The sequence below is a fragment of the Coffea eugenioides genome, unplaced genomic scaffold (assembly GCF_003713205.1).
Source record: "Coffea eugenioides isolate CCC68of unplaced genomic scaffold, Ceug_1.0 ScVebR1_2792;HRSCAF=3888, whole genome shotgun sequence".
NCBI lineage: Eukaryota > Viridiplantae > Streptophyta > Magnoliopsida > Gentianales > Rubiaceae > Coffea > Coffea eugenioides.
Window position 1 is genome coordinate 1 of NW_020863310.1, and position 21,221 is coordinate 21,221.

The window sequence follows — 21,221 nt, forward strand, 5'->3', positions numbered from 1 at the left end:
TTTTTTTTTGAGACATAAATGGGTGTAATGCCCTTCGAATAATACTCCAAAAGTCTGTACAATGAAATCAAAGCACTTTTTCACACGAGGTTCAAAAAGAAAGTCTAAAAAGAGGTTTCACGGCTAAGAGTTGGGGTCTCAAGGAACGAATAGGGGTTAAGGCTCAACTTGGCTCCCTAATGATAGTAAATAATCCAAGGGTTGGTTTTAAGAAAGTCCAAAAATGGCTTATTCCTAGGTGCCCTATCATTTCAATGCATTAAACTCATTTAGATGTGGTCTTGACACGCATAAACGAGCAAGTTCTAGAATGACAAACCATGTGCACTAACCACTCAAACAAACGAAAAATTAGGCCCAAAAATCGCACAAGTGGTCAAATTGATGTCAAATCTAGCATATTCAGCAATCAATTCAATATTAAGGAAAATAGAACACCCCACGGCATGAACTTACTGCTTATACTCACATCTCAATTGTATTCATCACAGTTTAAAGGGAAAAAAAAAACTACTAAGGCAAGGAAAATGCAAATAAAACAGCTCAAAGCACCACTAATGCATAATTAACCCTCCCCCACACCTAAACCTTTCATTGTCCTCAATGGAAACGGATAAAGAGGAAAGTAAAGCGATAAAGACAACAACACTTCCCTTAATACGGCGGGGGGCAGAGGTGAACTAAGGTCGTGGAGGGCACGGTGGGCGAAAACCCACGTGGTGGAGGTATTGTGCTAAATTCTGGGCCATGCCGGCCATTTGGCCCTCCATCCGATCCATACGAGTGTCCATGTGCTGCATCTGGAACCGAAGAGCTGCAAGCTGGCTATCGACGGAGGAAGATGGTGGGGGTGCCGAAGAGGATGGTCCAGGTGTATCCGTGGAAGGACCACCAGCCTCCGGGGCAGTGGATTTGGAAGCGCTGCGCTTCGGAGGAACAGAGATTGGCCCCGGGGGAGCAAACTGGAAAACGCCATTAACCTGTCGCACAAGACCCATTTTCTCCAAACAAACCAAATCGAGGGGTTCCATAGTACAAGCACGATGCAAATTATGGTTATTTAAGTCCAAAACCCCAAGATTTACAGCCAACTGAGTGATAAATGAGCCTAAGATTATTGGCTTATTTTTCTTACTTAGCACAGTTCGGAGCTGGAGGGCAAACCAGCCGCCCAAATTGACCTTAGTCCGAGTGACCATGCACCAAACGAAAAAGAACTCGGGCTTAGTCAGAGTACCCGAGCTATCCTTCCTACCTGAGAAACTATAGGCCATGAATCTATGTAAATAGCGGTAGGCGGCGCTCTTAAGATAAGAAGCCTTAGACTGACTGGGGTCATAGCATTGTCGGTCAACTGACAAACCACTCCAATAATCAAGGTAATGAGAGAAAAACGGCTCCGAGTACTCGCACACACTGTGCATATACTCCTCACTCTGAGAGTAGGGAATATCAATAAACCCAAGAGCCAAATTAAACTCAGTTATAGATTGGGTGAACTCTCTACCCATTAATCGAAACCTCACTACCTCAGGAGTGGTGACGGAAAATTCATCAGGAATATTCAACTCAAAAGTAGCATAGAATTCCCACGTCAGTTCAGTGAAAGCAGGTAAAATGATAGAAGCATAGCGGGTCCAGCCTACGTCAGTCAAGTGCTGCGTGACCTCATTCCTAAGGTTCAACATATCAAGTGTAGGGCCATGGATGTATTTACAAGGAATTATCTTCCTTGTGCAAGCCGAGGCATACCGCTCCTTGTCGGCAGCCCGGGTGAAGGTCAAATGACCGCCAAAATGGGCCGGAGAGGAGATATGAACCTCCCTATTCCGCCCAAGGCGAGTACGGGGCCCTCCAGGCCCAGTCGATGGGGCAGGTCCCCCTAAGGGGACCGTAGGCTGAGGGGTGGAAGTGGAAGGCTTGTTCTTGCCTTTGATTTTTGGTTTTGTCATTTGAGATCAAAGGGCAGGGCAAAAGTTAAGGTGAAGTTGGGTAAACTGGAGCGGTAACTAGTCAACAAAGCAAGGGGTCCCCAAACACAGCTCCAAACACCAACAATTGCACAAATAGAAACTAAACAACCCAAAAATCAATTAAGTTGCTAAATAATAAGATCTTCACCCAAAAACCAATTAAACATGGAAACCACGAAGATTTCCCCAAATGCTACCAAATAACCCCAAAAATTACCTAATTAATTAAACTCAGCAAAATTCCCCCTAAAACTAATTAACCAAGCACCAAAGTAAAAACTTTCTCCAACATTCAGCTACAAACATATCACAGCACCCAAACGGCATGAATTTAACAATCTGGCCTCAGCTAACAAATTAAAAGAAATCTGGCCTCAGCTAAGAAATTAAAATCTGTCCTCTGCTACAAAAATTAAGAATCTGGCCTCAGCTAAGTGACAGGAATTTGAAAAAGAAATCACCGGAGTTTATTTTTGGCTGGCAGTGGGTGAAGTAGAGAGTAGGGGAGATCCTGTGCTGCTGGCTCAGCTAGGGCGCGCGCGTGGGCTGCAGGAGGCTGGCTCAGCTGGGTCGCGTGCGCTGCTGGCGCTTGCTGTGGATGACTGCGCTTCGTACGCAGCTGCAGCTGGGCCTAGGGCTGGAGGCTCGCGCGCCTGCTACTGCTGGTTGCTGTGGCCACGAGTCGAGGGCGGCGCTCGATCAAGCGCTGGAGGAGGCGATGGCGCGATGGGCGGCGGCGGACAGCAAGAAGAAGTGCGCGAGGGTTTCGCAAAGCCTGCGCCTGGAGAGGGGCTGGATTGGCGCTGCAGGCTGTTGATGGGCGCGCGATGTGGCGTGCGGCGCGGCTGTTGGTTGCTGGGCTGCGCTGGGGGCGGCGCGCAGGGCTGCGTCACGCGGAGGGAGGTGCGCTGGGCGGCAGCGGCGCGCGGCGTGGGCTGTGCAGACCGAGAGGCCGCGCGCGATAGAGGCTGGAGCTCGCGCCGAGCGCGCTTGGGCGATGGGGTGGAGTGAGGAGTGGCGGCGGACAATGGCGGCGTGCGGCAGTGGAGGTGCGGCGGACAAGGAGAAAAGAAGGAAGAAGAAGAGTGAAAAAGAAAGAAAAGGAAGAAGAAAGAAGAAAGAAAGAAAAAGGAAGAAAAGAAGAAGTAGGGCTTGCTTCATTTCGAAATTTTTTTTTTTTTCTTTTTTTTTTTTTTTTTTTAACGTGACCACCTGACGTGGGCACGCTCAACTGCCGTAGAGTCCGCAGATTCTGAACGAAAATTTCCTCCGTCAGGGCGTGACCATCTGGCGTGGGCACGTCTAACTATCATGGAGTTCGCAGACTGATCGAAAAATTTCTTCCCCTCAAACGTGACCACCTGGCGTGGGCACGTCTAACTACTATGGAGTTTGCAGAACCTGATCGAAAATTTCTTCCCTTGGAACGTGACCACCTGGCGTGGGCACGTCTAACTACTATGGAGTTCGCAGAACCTGAGCGAAAATTCCTTTCCCTCAGGCGTGACCACCTGGCGTGGGCACGCCTAACCACTAATCTCCTGCCACAAAACATCAAACCATCAATTGACACTAATACATAATTAAAACTTCAAAAATGCATGAAAACTAAAACAAATAGTCTTGGGTTGCCTCCCAAGTAGCGCCTTTCTTTAATGTCTTTGGCTAGACATAGCACCACTCTTTAGTCTGGATGTAATTGAATTTTCCTTGTAATTGGTGGCCCTCCTCCAGGATCCACATGGCCATTGAGTGCAACTTTTTCCCTAAATTTTCTCTCCATTTTTACCTCATGAATTGCTTTCATCCTATAGGACTTGTTCGTAGCAACCTTGAATCTACCCCTACAAGCAAACTTAGAAAATTCTTGCACAGAGGGATTAATGGTATACATAGCAAACACAGAATGAGAGTTAACAGGATGTTTCATTGTATCAAAAATGTTAAAGTGGACTATTTCTCCATCAAATTCCATCGTGAGAGTACCCTTACTAACATCAATTTTAGTCTGGGCAGTACTCAAAAATGGTCTTCCTAATATAATGGGTGATGGATTTGGGGCACTTCTATCATCCATGTAAAGCACGTAAAAATCAGCAGGAAAAATTAATCCATCTACTTGCACTAAAACATCCTCAACTATCCCATCCGGGTAAGCACATGTACGATCAGCCAATTGAATTATTATCCCCGTTTCTTTTAAAGGTCCTAAATTTAGGGAATCATAGATTGACTTAGGCATCACATTAATAGAAGCCCCTAAATCTATCATGGCCTTTTTGATACTAGAATGGCCAATCTTACAGGGGATAGCAAACATACCTGGATCTCCGCATTTGGGTGGGAGTTTCCTTTGAAGTACAGCTGATACATTCTCTCCTACCATCACTCTTTCATCACCCCTTAGCTTTCTTTTGTTAACGCACAAGTCTTTCAAGAACTTTGCGTACTTGGGTACCTGTTTGATCGCGTCCAATAGGGGGATGTTTACTTGAACTTTGCGGAACACATCCAGGATTTCTTTTTCCTTTTCTGCCCTCTTTGTCTTTTCCAACCTGCAAGGAAAAGGAGCTATATTAGATTTAATAGGGATCGAAGGAATAGATGTTACCTTAGGCTCTTCGCGAATGCGCCCTTCCTCTTCAATCTCCTTTTCTATCTCCTCCTCACTTTTGCTTTTCGAATTTTTCACTTTAGCCCCTTCCAACTCCTTACCACTCCTCAGTGTCATGGCGCTTACATTCTTGGGATTTTCCTGGGGCTGCGATGGCAGTTTCCCATAAACGTGAGATTCCAAGCGGTTGATGGCAGTTGCCAGTTGACTTATTCGAACATCTTGGTCCTTCTTGTCAGCTTTGGTGCCCTGCTGGAGCTGCTCGGTTTTCGCGGCCAATGATCTGATCTCCTCTTGAAGCTGTGTAGTAGTCGTGACCAGGTTAGTAGTAGTCGTGGCCAGGTTCTTGACTAGATCCTCCAAGGAACTCTCTGAATTGGAGGATGAGGGTTGAGATTTTGGTTGCCAAGGCTGGTGGAATCCTGGTGGACGATTCGGGAATGAACCTTGTTGCCTGTTCCCATAACTGAGGTTGGGATGGTCTCTCCAACCGGGGTTGTATGTGTTGGAATACGGGTCATACTGCCTGCGGGGCGCGGGCACGCCTCCGGCCATATTTACCTGTTCCGCCCCGTTCTCTTGCAAAATGGGGCACAAATCCGTGCAGTGGTCCATGCTAGTGCAGATTCCACACACCTTTTCTCGCGGTGTGTCTCTCATGGCCAATTGCCTGACAGCAGACGTCAACTCTGACAGTTGCTGCTGGATGGATGACGTCTCTGCTTCATTGACTCTACGGGTAGGAGTGTTCTCACGGAAGCCGAACTGCTGAGAGTTTTCTGCCATGGCTTCAATAAGGTCCCATGCTTCCCTCGGTGTTTTGTTCGCCAGGGCTCCTCCACTCGCAGCGTCAATAATACCCCTGTCAGTTGACTGGAGCCCTTCATAGAAGTACTGGATCAACAGTTGTTCGCTAATCTGATGCTGTGGGCATCCCTTGCACAACTTGTTGAACCTTTCCCAATAATCGTACAATGATTCCCCGGAGTACTGCTTGATACTGCATATTTCCTTTCTCAGACTCGCAACCCGGGATGCGGGAAAAAATTTTTCCAGAAATTTCTTTTTCAACTGTGCCCACGTGGTGATACTACCTGCAGGTAGGTAGTATAGCCAATCCTTCGCTGCATCCTTGAGAGAGAAAGGGAAAGCCCTGAGTCGTATTTGCTCTTCGGTGACCGCAGGGGGTTTCATGCTAGAGCAAACCACTTCGAATTCCTTGATATGTTTGTGGGGTTCCTCACCAGAAAGGCCATGGAACGAAGGTAGGAGTTGAATCAACCTCGATTTCAACTCGAATGAGGTATTCTCAGCCAGAGTTGGGAACGTGATGCACAAGGGCTGATGAGTCAGTTCTGGGGTAGCCAGCTCCCGTAATGTCTGGGTGTTGGCCATGCTCAATTCGTCTTCTATTGACTCGTTTTCAGAAAATGAGTACCCTTCTTTTTGTCTCTTGGTCTCTTGCCTTCGCCTACGTGCTGCCCTCTCAACCTCAGGATCGTATACCAAGTCACCTGTGCGAGAAGAACGGGGCATAAACTAGCAAAAGTACCAAGAAAAAGAAAAATAAAATAAAACAAAATAAAAACTGAATTCAAAAAGAAACAACTAATTCAGACGCCAGTCCCCGACAACGGCGCCAAAAATTGACAGGTGCCGAACCTGTGCAATAATAATAAATAAATCCTAACTACCACCTGCAACAGCTAGTAATCAATTCGAGTACTGGAGCAGGGACTCTAGGTGTGCAATGGGTTACTTGATTCACCCTGTTCCCGAAGAGTTTGCTTAATCCGATATACCTGAATTAATTATTTAACTGAGTTCTCTAACTAGTAGATAGTGGTAAGCAGGGTCGTCTCCTCAGGGACTGGAGAGATATTTGTTTCTTTTCAAATCAAGATTAATGGGGGGTTTTGGTATCAAATGCCAACTAAACAAATTAACTGCAGAAAATAATTAATTAAAAGAAATAAATGAGAGAAACTCTAGCCAAGGGTATACTTCAGAAATGGTTCATGCACTGATCATTGATTCAAAGGTAATTCCAACATTTACTAATAGATTGGTTCTAGTTGTCTCGCACGCGCTAAACAACCAACCCTTCCTTAATTTATCGATAGCCAAGGTACGACCGTTAGCTATTTCTCTAACCCAAAAACAACCCTAGGTACGACCGTAGGATTCAATTTCCAGATTGCATTAATAATTAGAAAGGCCCAATCCTAACCAATAAACACGCTACGAGGGTTTATTTAAGCTAGATCATATATTCCCCTGACATAAACCCAATTATACCAGTTGCTACTGGGATAGAGGTAACGAACAATTACGGATTCAATTACCTCTATTTAGCAAAATAGCCTATATGAATAATTAATTATTGCGCACTAATCAATCATACACAAGAGCTATAACAGTTAAAAGCAAAGAACATATAAATACCAATAAACGGAGGAAATAATTAAAAGCGGTTTAGATCTCACAGCATTAATTGAACCAATTCATCAGCTGTCCCTTGACTAGAATTAGAGAATTAGCCCTCCATTAATGGAGGACAAACCGCGCGTGGAAAACTGAGAAAGGTTTGCACTTCGATTATCCCGCTTCGGTCCACCACAGGAGGAGAAAGCTCAAATTTGTATTGCTCTCGATTGTTAAGTGGAAACATACGAGAGATTGCTTTTGTTCTCCAATTCGATTCGCACAAGGTAGGACAGCCCAAGAGCAAAGTCAACAATGACGGCTCCTTTAAGCTTTCTTCCTTTTTCCAATTGAAGTCAAGATACACGAGAGTGAAAGTTTCTCAATTGCTTGATTTCTCAAGTTGTCAAGTCAAAACATGAAGAATTCGTTTCTCACAAGTCAACAATGATGGCTTCTGTCCGTTGCCTTTTTCCACTCCAGGCTGCGGCTCTCTCCTCTCATTCAAAAACCAAAAACGAAGACTCCCCTCTAACCTAAGCCGCGCCAGAGATAAATTACAAATTGTTACTTCCCAAAATTGCAGCAAGACTCCCTAGAAATATATATTAAAATAAAATCTATTACAATTAGGTTTTTTTCCGCTTCTCAAACGGGCCCCACTCCGATGAATCTTCTAAAAGTTGAATTTAAGCGCTTTTCAGCAACCATTCCTGCAATTAGCACCAAAACAAAATATCAGTAGAATCCACCCAATTAACGAAAATATTTAGTCAATTAATTATGCAATAATGCCCAAAATACCCACTAAAATGCAACCTATCAATTATATAAAATCACAAGATGTTCTAAGTAATTTATCCTTTAATATTTTAGTCCAAAACATGGGGATATATTTATAACATTTAAAACTATAGGAGATTTATGTAAAAAAGTGCAACCATATGAGGCCAAATAAATTTAACCAAGATTTGTCCTTGTAATCAGGAAAGAATTTCTTGCATATTAGCCTAGTTACCCTTAGTTAAAGAGAGAGTGGGAAGAAAAGGACAAAACGGGCTAAAGATATAGGTGGCAAATCAATCCATTTTATTAAATTTATCCATACCCACCCATGAATAGATGGGTATGGATTTTTTTAGTTTTTGCATATAGGTATAAATGTGGTTACCCAATAATACCCATTCATATGCAAAATGGGTTACCCAAGAATACTCATTCAATGAATGGGTATTATTGGATAACCAATCAAACCCAATTAATCCATTTAGAATTATTTTCCCCCAAATCTCCTCTCTTCTCCCTCCCAATTTTTTTTCTTCAGATTTTTCATTTTGTTATGATGTTAACTACTTTTGTTTCATTATTATCTTTATTTGTTGATTTTATTTTATCAGTTTATTTTCTCTTAATTTGTTAACTTACTCATTTTTTAGCATTACCAATTTATGATAAGTTTTAGCCTCTTTTCCTACATTTCCAAAATGAAATTTTAAATTTACATTATGAAAAAAATATTAGGGGTTCAAAATTTTTGGATTAAATTTTTATGTTAATTTTTATAGTACTTAATTTAAATTTTTATATTCTTATTATTCAATTATTAAATAGTATTTAATTTTGCAACATAGAGTACGGATAGGAAAAAATTGATAATTAGACTTATTGAACATTATAAGTAAATTTTTAAAACTAATGATGGGTGCAAAGAGTGGTATAAATTAATAACTTAGTTTGCAAAAATGAATTTAAATGAGTTTACAAAAAGTTAAAATAAATGGATTATAAATGGGTAATTGGGTTACCTAATTCATTTTTTGACTTACCAATTTGTACCCATCTAATTAATTGGGTTTAAATGGGTTGACTCACTTATACCCATTACCCATTTTACCCAATTCAAACCCGTCCAAGTCACTCATTTTGACACCTCTAGCTAAAGAAAGAGTTCAAGTTAAGTAGAAACTTCCAACATCACAGAAATAAATTTTAAGCACGAGGAATAACTTTTTCACTTATCGAAATGTTAAAAATGAAGTGATAAGTTACACATCTTTGTTTTCTTAGATTGCCAATTAATTATTTCTTTCAAAATGCAACCATTGTTATTAAATACAATACATCTTAATGCTGCAAACATCAACCTGTGCAATTAGTAGTTGTTAATCTTAATTACTAAGAAAACCGTAAAATGACTAAACCGATATTTTAGTTTAATGAAATTAACAAGTTGAATAAAAATAATTACAAATTAACAAGGCCCTTAAGCGTATCTCCCTAGTTTGGCCGGTAAATAATCTGGCAACTCTTAACCGTTATAGGTCAGTTAGCTGGTACAAACAATAGCTACGCATCCTACTGTTCCAAATTCTCAAACCTTCGCTTTCCCCATTGGGGGTATAAACAATCATAATCAACCCGAATATCCCAGTGTCCAAACTTGTTTGATCATTTTAACGAATTTGAAGTTTTATTTATTTATTTACCAAACTAAGTTTGAACGAATTTTTTATCGCAAACTGACTTTGAACAAACTCAATTGGTAAAGCTCCGCCCTTGCATTGGGTAGTGTTCAATAAAATGTTATTGAATATAAAATGTTATTCGAATTTGGTTTGATTAGTGATCAAATCAAGTTTGAACGTATGAGCTCTTACCAAGTTAAGCTTGATTCGAGTATCGAATAATTTTGTTCATTTTTCAATCTTATTTTTCATCGCTTTCTAAGGTCTAAAGTCTTTGCTGGATCACAAATATAATTAAAAAGTAAATCTAAAATGTTTTACATATTTTCGCCTTGCGTGCTTTGAGCATAAAATTGGCAATCAAAATGGACCTAGGCAATGATAATGATCCTTTAATCATAGTGAATCTCACATTGGACGCTGCCAGCCAAGATGTCACTAGCTAATTGTACAACTACTTTCTTTGGGACTGGATGTATCCTGTATCTAAGAAGTTGCGGCTCAACAATAATCGAAAAACTTCAAAGCATCACAACTAACAAATGCCAACAGCAGACTTATGCCATAACGTAATTTAACATTTAAATTTAATGGATTCAAATCTTAACATGTTCGATGCGTTTGATAACCAAAAGTTAAACATATAAATTAATTAAGTAGCATTAAATTTTCTAAACAAAACTTACTCGTAAAAATAAGTAACAAATTATTCATTTATCATTGAATATGATATATACTCAAATATATTAGATTTAATACTTAACTATTTAATAATTTAATGAATTCAGACTTTAGATTTCATATTTCATATTTCAATTTTCAAACTTTACTCTCATCAAACAAACGCACCCTTAGAGGCCTGGCTATCGCACATGTCAAGTCCAACAAACGAGAAAACATAGTCCGGGGAAATGTAGACAAAGGGTCAATTAATATCTTTGCAGATTGTTTGATGATGAATTAATTTCTATTATAAAACCATCAAGTTTATGCTATACTTTTCTTTTTTCCTTGTAGTGAGATGTTTCGAATTCAAAATCTCTCACTTATACTCTTGTTCTTCGTACAGTCCAACCCATTTCTCCGCTCCCCTCAGGTTTATGGTATACAAATGCTACAAGACAGAGAAAAGAAAATTTGATATACTTTCAATTTTGAAGGCCAAGAGATCGAATTATTTAGCAGGGTTGTTTGTATCAGTAATGCCACAAAAAAAAAGAGAACTAATTTCACTTTTCACCGTCTTCAATGATTTCCACTTTGCATCTCAAACTTTTTTCCAAATATTTTTCACATTAAAATCACCTCAAAATTTAATTTTGAACATTTTGCACCCTGAAATTAGCAATTCATCCATGGCATCGCAAAATATTAATGTAATTATAGGAATAATATCCACCTACGCTAGCTTCTCAACCGTACAAAGTAGGAATGGTTCTTTAGAATATCCAGGGAAAAAAAAAAGAAGAGTGAATGCATATCTGTTTTTTAGCACTTCCACGTGCAATATGAGTTGTCGGGCTGATATTAGACGCTCTGATGATTTTAGGATTTGAAATGTGTAAAATAAAAGTTAAAGATGCAGAGTAATAATGGGCTGCAAACTTAAAAGCAGGGAAAGTGGAATTAACCCCAACAAGAACGTCGTGCACGGATCAGTCTCCTTCCTATTATATTCCTCAAACTAATTAATAAATAACTCAATAAGATAACCAACAGAAAAAAAAAATTCCACAAGCTTGAGACCACAGAAGTTTTAAAATCGAGTTTAAATTCATCATGTTGAAGAGTTGTGGCCAGATTCCTTCGAGAAGGATGAGTTTTGAAGTTGTGCATCTCGCTGGCGGATCTACGTATTGGACAATGGAGGCACGTACTTTTTTTTTTTTTTTTTAAACTAGATCTTTTTTATGGAGGCACGCACCCAACTGGCCAAAACGAAGTATTTATATCAGGCATGAATTTGTTTTTTATTATCATCAATCATCATCAACATATAAGACTAACAGCCGAAGGATGGTTACTGTTCATAAGCTTTTCGTCGTCCTCACGTGCCGAAGGAAGGTCCTCGCGTGCTACTGTATTATTATTTTTCGTCTCGGCTCTTCTCGTCGTCTCGTCTCATCTCATTAATGCACCCACATGCTTTTCCATTTTTTTTCCCTCCTCCGCCTGCTCTGGTTCTTTCTTAATATCTTCCCTTTCACCTCTTTTTCATCTCATCTCATCAATGCACCCGCATGCTTTTCCATTTTTTTATTATTACACGATGGATTTTATCCTTTGGATTTATGGCCTCCGTCCTTTACCTGAGATTTCTTCTCTTCTACCTAGCAATTGGAGGTATCTCATTAATGCACCCACGTGCTTTTCCATTTTTTTTCCCTCCTCCGTCTGCTCTGGTTCTTTCTTAATATCTTCCCTTTCACCTCTTTTCATCTCATCTCATCGATGCACCCGCATGCTTTTCCATTTTTTCGTCCTCCGTCTGCTGTGGTTATGAATGAGTGTGCTGAGAATCTTTTTCTTATTAATTGGAGTAAGGCGTACTACACAATGGATTTTATCCTTTGGATTTATGGCCTCCGTCCTTTACCTGAGATTTCTTCTCTTCTACCCAGCAATTGGAGGTACGATTCCTTGTTCTCCTTCCTATCTCAGTTTTTGGCTCTTCCTTTTAATGATTGTGATATTTTTGTAGGGTTCCTCTCCCAGCTGTTTGCGTTCTTCAACCTTACTCTTTTGTCGGAAATTTCTTCTGTGCTTTTTTCCTTTTTTTTTTGTTGTATTTTCGCTTGCATGCTGAATTTTACAGGTGTTGTTCTTGTCTTTTTATTTTCTAGGCTTCCTCTTCTAGCTATTTGCGTTCCTGCAAAGGTTGATCTTTTGTCGGAATTTTCTTCTGTGCCTTTTCCATTTTTCCCCTCTTTGCCTATTTTACGATTGTTGTTCTTGTCTTTTAATTTTTTTGCGTTATTTTGTTGTTTTCGGGGTAACCTTGTGCATTTGTCTTCCAAATCTGCGTAAAGGTACTGTTTTTTCCCCCTTATTTTTTTTTGTGATCGCCTTTTCGTTTGAGTTGTCTTTTCTTTCTCCTTTGAACCGGTCTTATCTGTGCCTTTTTGTTTTGCAGGAATGGCAACTGCTGCTGCTTCCACTGTTAGTTTTGAGCCCAAGCTTGGTGCCATTCCATGTGAGCCTTTTGACGAATCTTCAGGTTTTTATGTTTTATAGGTTTTGTCTTAGTTGCCTTTGGGTGTGCTTGTCCTATATATTTATCTTATTACTGCTATTGCTTCAGCCGTTGCTGCTGCGCTTAAGCTTCTTCGCATATCAAATGTCTCTGAATCTACACGTGGTTGGATGACCTTGGTTCATGTTGTTGAGGCTGATCGTGTAAAGGTTGCTAGCCATGGATCGATTTCGAAGTCGTTCCGTTATAAGGATTTCTCTCTCCAAACTTTTCTCTTATCTCAATTCTTTGCCGATCCTTTCTCTGTTTCTGTAGTTTCTGCTAGGGTTTTTGTGCGCCACTCTCCCTCTGTTGGTCTGCTGCTCCTCTTTGTTCTCAAAAAAATTTTCTGATCTCTCTTTTCCTTCTTATTATCTTATCTCTTTCTCTTTCCTTTTATTTCCTTCTTTCCTTCTTCATTATCTTATCTCTTTCTCTTTCCTTTTATTGATATTCATATTTGCTTCTATCTTTTTCTTTAATATTATCTCAAGCAGATCTGCATTTTTTTCATTAGAAATACTTAATATAGAGATTGACGGTGAATAAAGCTCCATCGCCATCTTAGTTGGCTATTCCTATACTCAACATTGGTAATTCTATGATTTTACTTCCTTGTGTTTTTTTCTTTTTTTTTTTAATTATTGTAACTGATTTAAACCTTTCTTTAGAATGAAAATGTGTTGCAACTAAAGATGATTAAAGCCCCATGACTACAATCAGCAGCTAGTCATATCAAGCAACATGCTCTACCATCGGTAATCCCTCCTTACTTCCTTTTTTCTTGAAAAAAATTATATTATGGTGATATGCTCGAATTCCCCCTTTTTCTGACATTAAGCAGCATAGAAACAATGCACTTACGGAGTAATAATTTTAAGAAGTAGAAAAGTGGGTTGTTCGACGGAATTTTGAAAAAAATGTTACTGCCGATGATGCTTTGTTTGACGCTTGAATCAACTATTGTGTATGACAAGAAAAAAGGCTGATATTTTAGAGAGAGAGATTTCCCACAAAGAAAAAATGAAATTAAAGTCTGCGCACTCAATTATTTCAAAATTATTATTTATGTACAGTTCACATCTTTTCTATTTCTTGTTCGATATTTGGTAATTTGAGTGGTGTTTGTGTTTTTGTGGAGTCTTCGTTTAACATCCATCACCTTGATTTGAAGGTGACCAAAATTCTTTGTTTGGTTTTTCTATTATAATTATTTGACTGGGGTTTTCTAAGTGTTTGCAGTTCATTTGATTTGAAATTTTGACTTTAATGTTTGAACCATTTGGCACAGATTACATTGTTACTCAATTCCTTATTCTGTATCTTAATTTTCCCAAGTGTTTTTTTGTTCTTTTCCTCCTGCACACATTGTGCTTGTGAGACATTGGCTAGGTTTTACTTGAAAAGAATCTAAAATTAGGCATTTATTATGACATGACAATAATGCTATACGTAGTTCACTTGCTTGAACCCTGACTTCAAGAAAGTTGGATGGTAAAGAATACCTATGTCAGGTGAAGTAATTCTCTTAAAAGCTTTTTATTTGATGCCAATCAAAATGGACTGTTATTTTTATGAATTGATTGAAGCACTTGCAATGTACTTTAATTTCTTTTTACTAAGTTTGCATATGTTTAATTTCATTTTCTATTGATCACATTAGATTAGATAGATAGGCAAATCTAATGTGTCGGTTGGCCTGTGGTGCTTGTTCCCTGTGTTAAATTCTTTTTCTTTTTCTTTGAGTTCATTTTTTTATGTTCATTTGCTTTTTCTTTCTCACCTGATCTGAATGATTGTGGTTTTGTGTGTTTTAAGTTTTATGCCAATTTTGTGTTTCTAAAGTTCAGGAATTCTTGATTTATTGCTATATAAATGTGCCTTGTAGGCTAGCTGTATTGAGACTATGGTAGATGGTGTCCAATTTGCTTGCAGATTTTGGTATTTGGCGTTAGTTTCTTGTGACCCTTTTTTAATCTTTTTTCTTACTGATGTTTGAACCGTGCCTTGATTTTGTTTTTCCTTTTTTTTAATCCAGTAAGATAAGTCTATGATCGTCTTAGAGAGTGCTTTTCAAGAGACATATTTAAACTTCCTCACTATAAGTGTTCACTATGTGCAGGAGAATAACAGCACATGTGGGTGTTATTTACTTATAAGATTAATTACAAAACATGCTTTTTTTTAATTACAAGTTGTTCCAGATTTTCAAACTAAAGTAGCTGCAGTACAACTTTTTCACTTAATTAGTTCATGCTCTAAAGTTTTGGTCTTTTACTAACCAATTTTAGGTTCAATCTAGATAGCCACTCAACCTAATTTTTTGGTTTGTTGAATGCAAGGCCAAGGTATTTGCTCATGTATGCCCAAAATGCAGGTTTCATTTTAGCTAATGAATCTTTAATTCACAGGTCTACAATGTTGCAGGATTACTGAAATTTTGTTATGCCGATGGTTATCATATACATATTAGGAGATGAACACAAGGACTATAATATATAGAGGAACACACAGATCATTTTCTATGGTTGAGGTGATATATTGTTGGTTAAATGCCATTTGTTAGGTTTATTTAAATGCACATACTAGCAAAGAATGTTAGGTTCTTCTATGCCTCAACTCATGCCTTTATTTTGATATTAAGAAATTGTTAATGAATGTGAAGTTTAATGAATCTGATTCAATGCCTGTAGTCTACCAATTTTATAACATTATTTTTGCGTGCATTGAAGGTGCTCTTAGGTGATATCGATATTTTCCAAGCGCCAAAGAGGGTCTAGCCATTTCTTTTCCCATTTTTTTTCTCTGAGTTGGACTTTCAACATATAAGACTTAGAGCCAAAGGGGGTTCTACTGTTCCAACTTTGGTTCATATCTGTGTAGTTATGTTTGGTTGAGCATACACTATATTATTTAATTGAAGTGAAATTCTATTTAAGAATACTGATTATGTATCTGTGTAGTTATGCTTGGTTGAGTATACACACTATAATTCTCCCTATTAACTTAAAAGTTAATCTTAACTTAATATTCTTCAATTTTATTAGTGGTAGGGATGAAATGGTAAGCATTAATGAAATGGCCGATATGGTTCTCAGTTTTGAAGCCATCCATCCACATTGCACTGGGTGTTCAAGATTGTAACTCAAATTACACTCTCAACAAGGAAAAAACTTGGTTAGGGCTTCAACTATGATATTGAAGGTATTTATATTGAGCATTACATGGTCAGGCTTCATAGATTCCAAGCTAACTTTTACTTTCTTAAAACCTTGATTTCATTTGTTGTGTTTTTGGTTCTTCACTGGTATAAATAGGATGATAACTAACTGTTCCCTATTGTAATTTTAATAGGATGGGCTTATACTTACATCTAAAAAGGAGAAAGCTGATCGTGTAGATTTATCATGGGACTTCTTAGGCATTCAAAACCTTGGCTCAAGTGCAATTTGGCTCAGTTTGTGTTGCTGATGGCGACTGACGAGTGAACTCATAGTTGTTTATGCTTAATGAAGTGAATTTCTGTTACATGTAATTGTTATAGCAAGTGTCAAAATAGAGAAATGTAACATAATAGTCTTCTTTTTAGCTACTAAGGCAAACTGTATATGCTGCCTGTGTGAAAAGGGTGCAAGTTTTCTCATACTATATGTATCTAGCTTTCTTTGACAAGTTTGTGATGATTTGAGGCCGTATATTAGATTTTGAAATGCTTGTCATGTTGTTGATGTGCATTAGTAATTGGCTTGTGTTATCTAACGAAGTCAATTTCTTTTTTAGTTTTCAAATTATATACATATTACAAATGCTTTATGGGCATTCATGGTAAATTGTCACCGCGCGGTCCATGCCTCCTAGTTATTAACATAACACTCTAACAGCCAAAGGATGTTACTGTTCATTTGGTTTTTTTCGTCGTCGTCGTCGTCGTCCGTCTGTAGCATCTCAAATCATTCATCCTTTTTTTTTCCTTTTCTTTTTTTTTTATTTTATTAATTATTTATTCCTTTTTTTTTTCTATTACTACAAGGCCACGCGCGGCCTACTCCTTCTTTTTTTCTTTTTTATTACAAGGCCACGCGGCCTACTTCGTTAGCTGGATCACTTTTTCGTCTGTCATTTTTCTGTCCTCTTTTTCCTCTCTTGTGTATCATCTTCGCATCTCAATGGCCTGCGAAAAACTTTTCCAGCTTGATTTCCTTAATGAAGTTTTGTTTCTGCCGCTCATTACCCTATGGTTTACTGTTTTCTCGGTTTGCCCGTTTCGCTCTCTTTTGCTTGCTGGATATCTCGCTGCTGTTTCTTCTTCAGCTGCCTTTTGTTTTCATTTTCAGCTGGCGTCTCTCAAAAAACTTCATCGGAATACTTTCCCAGACCGCTGTCCTTAACGGAGTTTCTTCTTGCTCAGCCCCGCCAATCTTCATCTTCAGGTGACCTGTTATTATTATTTTTTTTACGTCTTTTCTGGTCTCTTTTTTTCCCCTATGCTTTACCAGTTTCTGTTTTTCCGCGTATTTTTCCTCCTTCTTCCATCTGCGTTTTTGGGTCAACTGTTCCTGCTTTTTTCCCTGCTCGATTTGTCGTTGTTTTTTGAGCTGGCCTCGGGGAAACTTTTCCACCTTCTTTTTTCCCACAGGTGGCCTCAGGAAAACTTCAGGCCACCCTTCGTCGTTTCTGCCCTTGCCGTTCTTCGGGTGCTTTTCTCCCATTTTTTGGGTTCGTTTCTTCCTTTTCATTTCATCTGTGACGGCGGAGATACTGATTTTATTGCATTCTTCTTTTTTTATGTTTTATTGCTGATTCTGGTTTTTATGTTGTTCCCTTCCTTTTTTCCCTTTTGAGTCTTTGATTTTTTTGTTATGTCAGCCTGTTCTCTTCACTGTTTCCCCGTTTTTCCCCTCGTTCTTTGTTTATTTCCTCTTTTCCCCTGGGTTTTTCCTTTTTCTTTCTTTTTTCAGAACAATCACTATAATACTATCACTATAAGTTCCAAAAACATTATTCCATCATAAGAATTGTCTTCTTTATTAAACTGCTTTTAGTAATTATTGCAACTGTACAAGAGAATGAACAGAGCTGCGGATTTGTCAAAGTCTGTGCCTTAACCAGTCACACCTCCCCAACGATGCTGGATCACAGCATAAACCATAATAATGTCTCTCATTTGTGAAAACTGCAAAAGGGAAGCAAGTTTTTTCTATGTTTTCTGTTTTGCCTTTCCTTGCATTGCTGCCTAATTGTCTGCATGTGTTGTTTAACTGCAGATGTAATGGGGATCGTTGTTCATGCTTTCCCTGCACGAGATGTTTATATGGAAGGGACTATGCGCCATGGGAGAGACTATGTCATAGTTGACCACAGGTTACCGTTTCATTGTGGTTTACCTTACTTTTGTCCTTCGTTTGAGCCCTTTTTCCCTGTGTTAGATAATCCTTTGATTTGTGACCTTGCTGCAGTAAACTTCCAATTCTTTTGACTTTGTGGGAGGATTTTGAATCTATCGAGGGCTGTGTTATTGATGAAGCAATGCCTACCATGCCTATTATTATCGCTATGAGAGTTAGGGTCTTAACGGAAAATTGTATGTCGCTCTTTTTCCTTGTGCATTATGTTTTGTTTCCTTGATGCCTGGTTGGTTTATTTTTAGTTGCCTCGCTTGTTTTGTTGTACTAGATATATCATTGTCGACCCAGCCATCTTCTGTTATACTTGTTGCTCCTGATGTTTTGGAGGCACGTGAGCTTGACTGCTGGTTGGTTTTTATACTTTTGAATTGCTGTTCATCAGTGTGTGGCCTTTTTTATTCTGTTATGGGCTTACTTTTCTTTGTTGTTTCTTGTAGGTGTGAAAGAAATGTCTCGGAATTAGTCCATATGATTTTTGACAATAAATCATACGCTGATCCGGCTATTCTTTTACCTCCTGTTCGTGCTCCAACTCTTACTGCAATCTCCAGCGTTGCATCCTTCACTCGCTTTGTTAGTGACTTTCTATTTTTATACCGCAGCTTTTTCCTTTGCTGTTGTTTTTTCCCTTTTCTGTAGTTGTTTTGCTGAGTAGTTGCTACTCTCTGTTGTTTTGAGGATCAAGCAACCGTCTGGATTAAGGGCCGTGTTGAAATTGCGTGTCCAATGACTCGCTTTTGGCATCTCACCTGACCCCACTGTTATCAGCCATATGATTTTTCCATTACCTTAGGGATCTGGTGTCTTTCTTGCGGCCTGGGAATGTCTATTTTTCCAAGGTTCATTCCATGTTTGGTATTAGTTAGTTGCTTTGGTTCCAATTAGTCTTTTTTTCAAATGGCTTTGTTTTCTCCTGCTGGTTATTTCCTTTCGCTTGCGTAGGGTATGGATTAGATTTTTTATTCATGACGATACTGGCTATGTAAGTGTTGTCACTCTGGGTGCTGAAGCTGAAAAGATAATTGGACTTAGTGCATTTCAATTGTACCAGACTGTTGATGACGAGGTTGTGTTTTCCTTTCCACTGTTCGGAGCTTTGTTCACTGTAGTTGTGCCTTGCTATCCGCTATTTTCTTATCCCTGTTTTTTTATCTGTGCAGTTTTTTGGCCTGTATAGACAAGTTCGCCGTCGCCTAGAACGGAAGAACCTGTTGTGTTATATAAAGCATTCCTCAGATGTGATTAGGTCAACGGCCATCGCCAAGTTCACAGTTGTTACTTGCTATTTGTGTTAGGATCAAGGCTGCTCTTCCGATTGCCATGTTGCTCTTGGCTATTGGCCTTCTTGATCTTTTGAGCCTTTGAGTCTGATGTTATGTATGGACTGTATTTTGTCTGTTAGGTTACTTTTTTACTTGATCTGTAATTCAGTTGCTTGTAAATAATGAGGAGCCTTTATCCTCCCACATTCAGAGTTTGGTTCCAATAACCAATTGTTTAAGGACCTTTGTCAGCAATGCCTCTGTGTCAGCAATGCCCAGTTGTGGCTTTTTTCACACGGGATTTGCGCCTTGGATGTTTAAGACATTCCCAGTTCCGGTACTACATTTGTTTCCCTCCATCCCATTTACCTACTGAAAACTTGTGGAGTGATTAATTTTGTTTGAGAAGAAGCTCTTTTTTTTATGCTCGTTTCTTGCTGTGATTCTATTTTTTAAGGATGAAGAAAAGAAAAGCATGTAGAAAACTTGTCACGGATTGCATGTGCATTGTTTTGGTATTTTATGCTTTATTGAATTGATAAAACAGGGGATGACACTGTAATTGGGAATGGTGAGGATGATGATGGAGCAGGGCCATGTGGTGGAAAGTTCAAGAAGTTATTAATTTTCTCTAGGAATGATTACCTAGGCTTGAGTTCCCACCCAACTGTTATCAAGGCCGCAGTAAAGGTAATTTTTTTTAATCAATATGTTGTTGAGTTATGGATTCTCCTGATATCAAATGGAGAATTTTGGTTAATAACTTGTGTTGTGTTGTGGTTTCCCCTGACAAATTAGGCAGCTCAGTTGCATGGGATGGGACCTAGAGGTCAAGCATTAATTTGTAGTTACACAAATAACCACAGGTTGCTGGAGTCGGCGTTGGCAGACTTAAAGAAGAAAGAGGTAGTTTCAAAATTTTCATTCAGTACCCAGTAAATGCAGATTTTTCAAAAGGTTTTATTGATAATATTTTTATTTCAGAACTCTAAACAATCAAGTGATAAGAAAAGTGGTTTTGACAATCCATATGACAAAATTTTTAGTTAGGTGTGATTCAACTAGGTCTTGGTTGCAATGAAGCTTAAACCCAATGAATTGGTTCTTGCCTCCCATGTCTATTGCAGCAATATATTCATTATAGATTTCATTTCTTTAGAAGGCAACATATATCACGTATAAACAAATTGGATGTAACTTCCTATTTCATGTACTATGGTCAATAGATGGTCAAACTTTACCTGCTATGCTTTTGATCGTAATGAAGGGTTGATGCTGCTGGATTTAGACTGATGAATTCTTGCTCTAATGTCACATATTAGGATTGCCTTCTTTGTCCCGCAGGCTTTGCAGCCAACATGGCACTTATCACAGCAGTTGGAAGTGTTGGTTTGCTGTTAGCTGAAGGGGGAAAACCTAAAAGGGATGCAAGAGTTGCCATTTTTTCTGATGCACTCAACCATGCATCAATTATCAATGGTATCCGCCTTGCTGAGAAACAAGGGAGTTTAGTCAACATTGAGCGTTTGTATTGGTCTTTATACTGGTGCCTTCGCTTAACCATTACGTTTCTTGCATCGATGCTGCTGGCTTCTGTAAATTCAAAATGCTCTTCCGAAATACAAATGTCTCCATGGTCTTCAACAAGGAGAAATATTTGTATTCATACCCCAGTCCCGTACATCCCTTGCTGTTTTAATTTTCGGAATCAACGGCATAGAAATCATGTATCCATGGCATCATACATTTCACCTTTAATATATTAGTAGCTTTGATTACCAAATTAGTATATCGCATCCATTACCAGATTAGCTTGTTCCATTTGTTCAACAGTTTTCGATTGTTA

General features: G+C 38.9%; 1 protein-coding gene across 4 annotated transcripts; it reads left to right on the top strand.

The window, feature by feature from the left end:
* The first annotated feature begins 18,912 nt into the window (after positions 1–18,912).
* Positions 18,913–21,221, top strand: LOC113757164 (8-amino-7-oxononanoate synthase-like). Of its 4 annotated transcripts, none has more exons than XR_003466193.1 (4): positions 18,913–19,712; positions 19,923–20,065; positions 20,174–20,281; positions 20,698–21,221. XR_003466193.1 is itself a non-coding variant. In XM_027300575.1 (3 exons), exons 2-3 carry the CDS (start codon positions 20,192–20,194, stop codon positions 21,139–21,141), a joined length of 534 nt encoding a protein of 177 aa, XP_027156376.1. In that variant the 5' UTR covers positions 19,862–20,065; positions 20,174–20,191; the 3' UTR covers positions 21,142–21,221. The 4 variants fall into 4 exon arrangements, 1 of the variants encoding a protein (XP_027156376.1); XR_003466195.1 differs by having other exon boundaries at positions 20,720–21,221; XR_003466194.1 differs by having other exon boundaries at positions 18,913–19,179.